Below are 3,752 nucleotides of genomic sequence, written 5' to 3' on the forward strand. Positions count from 1 at the left end.
GCCTGCAGCCTGGATTACAGTTCCCGTTATTCCGACCATCTTTTCATCTCTCGTCAGATTTAATGCGTTTGTCAGACGGCGAGAATTAATGGATGGAGAGGTACTCCCCTTTTTTTTTTCTTCCTTTTTTTTTTTTTTTTTGCAGCTGGATTTCCTCCCGACATTGTCCTCCAAACTCGGCAACAACCCTTACGACAAATAAGTACCATGTGGAATTTAGCGATCATTTAAAGTCGACGGCAGGCAACTTCACAGTCACGCGAAAGAGAGTGTTTAGGTTGCAGACTATAATGAAAATTAACATGTTACCCTTAGTTTTAGCGGCGCTGGGGGGGGGGATGGGGGTTAAATGACACCAGATTCAGCTTTTCACAGCTCCATTTTCTCCCCCAAAAGGTCCTATTTGGTTTCTTTGTGCGGGGACTTGCATGTGCAAACACCCCTTAACCCCTGAAACAACATTCTCGAGCCCATTTAAGGGCGTTACAAGGGCTATAAGGGTGTTGACTTTTACAAAATGGCAACAGTGCTGGGGATTTGTTTTTGTATCAGGTAAAAAGCCTTGGTTGGGTCCCTAAAAGTTTCTTTCCTGACGACCTATTATACCAATCCTGAGAAAATGCTGTTTAATTTATGTTGATGTTTTTCCATATATGTGTCGAGCCAGCTTTAGATGAATATGCTCTTTTGAGCCGGTAAAAGCATCCTGTGTTACTGTTGAAATTAAAAAAAGAAAAGAAGGGACATTAAAAAGAAACCCACGCATCTCCTGATTGTATTACACAAAAAGCTGAATGTATAAATTTAAATACTTAGAAAGGCCAAACAGGATGCACCTAAACATTTTAATATTTCAATTAGAATTAGGTTATTTCAATTATTATACTTTTTTTTTTTTTTGCCTTGGCTTAAAACTCTAAAATCCCACTGGTTATTATTTTTTAATCAAACAGTCTTTAAACTTCACAATTCATTCACTATTTTAAAAGATAAAACATGCTCATCCAACTCGGCCTAAAAGTGCAGAATTCAAACTCACAATTTTCTTGACACCATACCCACTTTATGCTGCATTACAACAGAATTAACAAAGACGTGTGTATTATTACTACTATTTTAGAACTTTCTAGACCAACACATTCATTGACTTTCTTATAATTGGAGTTTGTAACGTTCAACCATCCTCCAAACAGCATTAAAAGTGCAGACTGTGGGGTGGGGGACGATCATTTATAAAACTTCTTCAGAACTTTGTAGGCTGGAGGATCTCTTGACAGATTTACAGGTAAATGATGGAGAGCTCAACCTTCCTAGCCTTAAAACAGAGTTTAAACAGAGTTTAGTGCAGATCTGCAGGAGTTTAACTGATTTTATGTCCGGCTCACCACTGTTGCGACAGCAGCGGTCTGTTTTCTGTAAATAACGAAAGTCACCTTTTATCTACTGTCTGATGCAACAGCAGTGACAACAATAAACGGTGATTATCTTGACACTTTAGTTAGCTCTTTCTTGACTCCGTGCGGGCATCATTAAAGCGCAATCCCTGATGATCTGGCTTTTACATTGCGCCCACAACAAAAGTTGCAGTACTGATAAGTTATTATGTTGGCACATCATCACGCTTTTAGCCCAGATGTGACTGGAGCTCCACATCTGTTTTTTTTTCTTTTTTTTCTTTTGTTACCTGCGGGGGCCTCGGTGGCGTTGGGCGTCATGGAGATGCACACATCGTGTTCGGGGAACTTGTCGCAGGTGAGCATCTCCGGCCACGGGTAGCCGAACGCCTCCATGATCGGGGTGCAGCCGTCGCGCACCGCCTCGCACAGCCTGCGGCACGGGTAGATGGGGTGGTCCAGGCACACGGGCGCAAAGAGCGAGCAGAGGAAGACCTGCGTGCCCGGGTGGCACCTCTTGTGCACCAGCGGCACCCAGCTGCTGGCCTGCTGCTTCACCTCCCCCATGGTTTCGTGCTCCAGCAGGTTGGGCAGCAGCATGTCGGGGTAGCCCACGCCGTGGCAGAGCCGCAGGTCCTCGGGGATCCCCACGCACTGGGGGGTCTTGCCGTAGATGGGCCCGGCGCTGTACGTGTGCGCCCTCCAGCTCAGATACTCGTACTCCGACGCGCTGCACGCCGACATGAGCGCCACTGTCACAACCATCCGGATGGTCCTCCAGAGCAGGGCAGAGACGGACATTGTTTGGCTTTGAAGGCTAAAAACCGCGGCAGGGCAGAGAACGGCTCCGTTGGATGGGGTTCACAGACGCGCCACCTTGCTCCGCCGTCCTGCGCTTCGCTTCTGGCTTCAGCGAAAGTTGCAGGAGGTAAAACCTCAGCGTGCGCCGAGCCTGGAAACAAGAGGGGATTGTAAAAGCGTGCTCCGACCAATCAGAGCGCGCCTGCGCCTTTTGGCTCTCTGCTGTCAGTCAAAGAGTTTAATTACCCCGAATGTAAAACACTCCAGGAGCCTCTCTCCCCCCCCCCCCCCCCTCCCCCTCCCCCCTCCCCTGTAGTCCTGGCTTGCACTTCCAGCGCAATGCAGTACAAAAAGTATTCATAGCCATTTTCTGCTTTTAACACATCTTCACGTTAAAACCACCAACTTTATTGTGCTTTCTGCTTTGTGTGACGCACCAACACACTTAGTCTACGCATAACTGTGAAGTGCAAAGAAATTAATAGGAGGTTTCAAAGATTTTACCAATAAAATTATTAGTATTTTTTTTATTATTATTATTTATTTTATAAAAACCTTTCGCTGCAATTCCAGCCACAGTTATTTTGTGTGAGTATTATGCTTATGTCTCAACCAGCTTTGCACCTTCACCAACTGTTTCCCATTCTTCTTTGCAGAATAGCTCAGGCTCAGTGGGATTGGACGGAGAGAAATTTGAAAAGCAATTTTCGAGCCTCACTATAAACTCAGAGTTAGATTTGGCTCTGGGTAATTCTGACTGGACCATTCTACCACACAGATGTTCCATTGCATCTCAGTTCTACAGGAAGCTCAACCCATTTGGTCTATTTTTTCTCCTTTTCTTTTTTTCCCATGGTCTATAACAGGTCTTCTTTCAGGAGTTTCCTGTGTTTAGCTCCGTTTATCTTCCCTCAGCTCTGTCCAAATCAGCTGTCCTTCTCGATGCTGCTGGCGTCTTGTTGCATGGTGGGGATGGTGTGTTCAGGCTTAGTTTAGTGTTTGTTTCTCACCATGCCGGACTTTGCACGCAGGGCAAAACGTCTTGATTGTTTTTAACACAGGACGACTGTCCACAGGTTTGCTGTGTTGTACGTTGTAAATGAAACTTCTTATGTTTTTCTGTCTACCATGGCTTTCTTTATGTAGCTCATGAAAGCCTAATTTGAGGAGTACACTACTCAGGAGTACAAGAGTTGTCCTGCTGACTGGTTCTCCCACATGAGCAGTGGATCTCAGCAGCTCCACCAGAGACACCATGGGCCTTCTGCAGCTTCCCTGATCTATACTCGTTGGAATCTCCACAGCTTTCTTCCTGACCTGTCTTGTACTTTCCTTGGTCTTTATAAGGTCGTTTGTTCAGTAAGGTTCGGAAAAAATAATTTACTAATTAAGCAATTTTAGAAGGTAACAGTTTTTGCAGGATTTTATTTTGGGGAGTCGGAATCGGGGGGTGCAACAGAGGCAATGCACGACGACGTATGTATTCAAGAAAACAGAGAACTTACCAAAAGTAAAGGGAACCTAGGAGCCAGGAATAAAGTAACTGGACTACTGTGC

The 3,752-nt window shown here is 45.1% G+C and overlaps 1 protein-coding gene across 1 annotated transcript in view; it reads right to left on the reverse strand.

Moving 5' to 3' along the window:
- The window catches only part of sfrp1a (secreted frizzled-related protein 1a), a 16,540-nt gene extending 14,169 nt beyond the window's left edge, over positions 1 to 2,371 (reverse strand). Inside the window, exon 1 of the mRNA XM_012849608.3 lies at positions 1,685 to 2,371. Within this exon, the coding sequence (XP_012705062.1) occupies positions 1,685 to 2,195 (511 nt within the window). The 5' untranslated portion in view covers positions 2,196 to 2,371. The remainder of the gene's footprint in view (positions 1 to 1,684) is intronic.
- Positions 2,372 to 3,752: the final 1,381 nt, after the last annotated feature.

This window comes from Fundulus heteroclitus, chromosome 12 (assembly GCF_011125445.2).
Source record: "Fundulus heteroclitus isolate FHET01 chromosome 12, MU-UCD_Fhet_4.1, whole genome shotgun sequence".
NCBI classification, from domain to species: Eukaryota; Metazoa; Chordata; class Actinopteri; order Cyprinodontiformes; family Fundulidae; genus Fundulus; species Fundulus heteroclitus.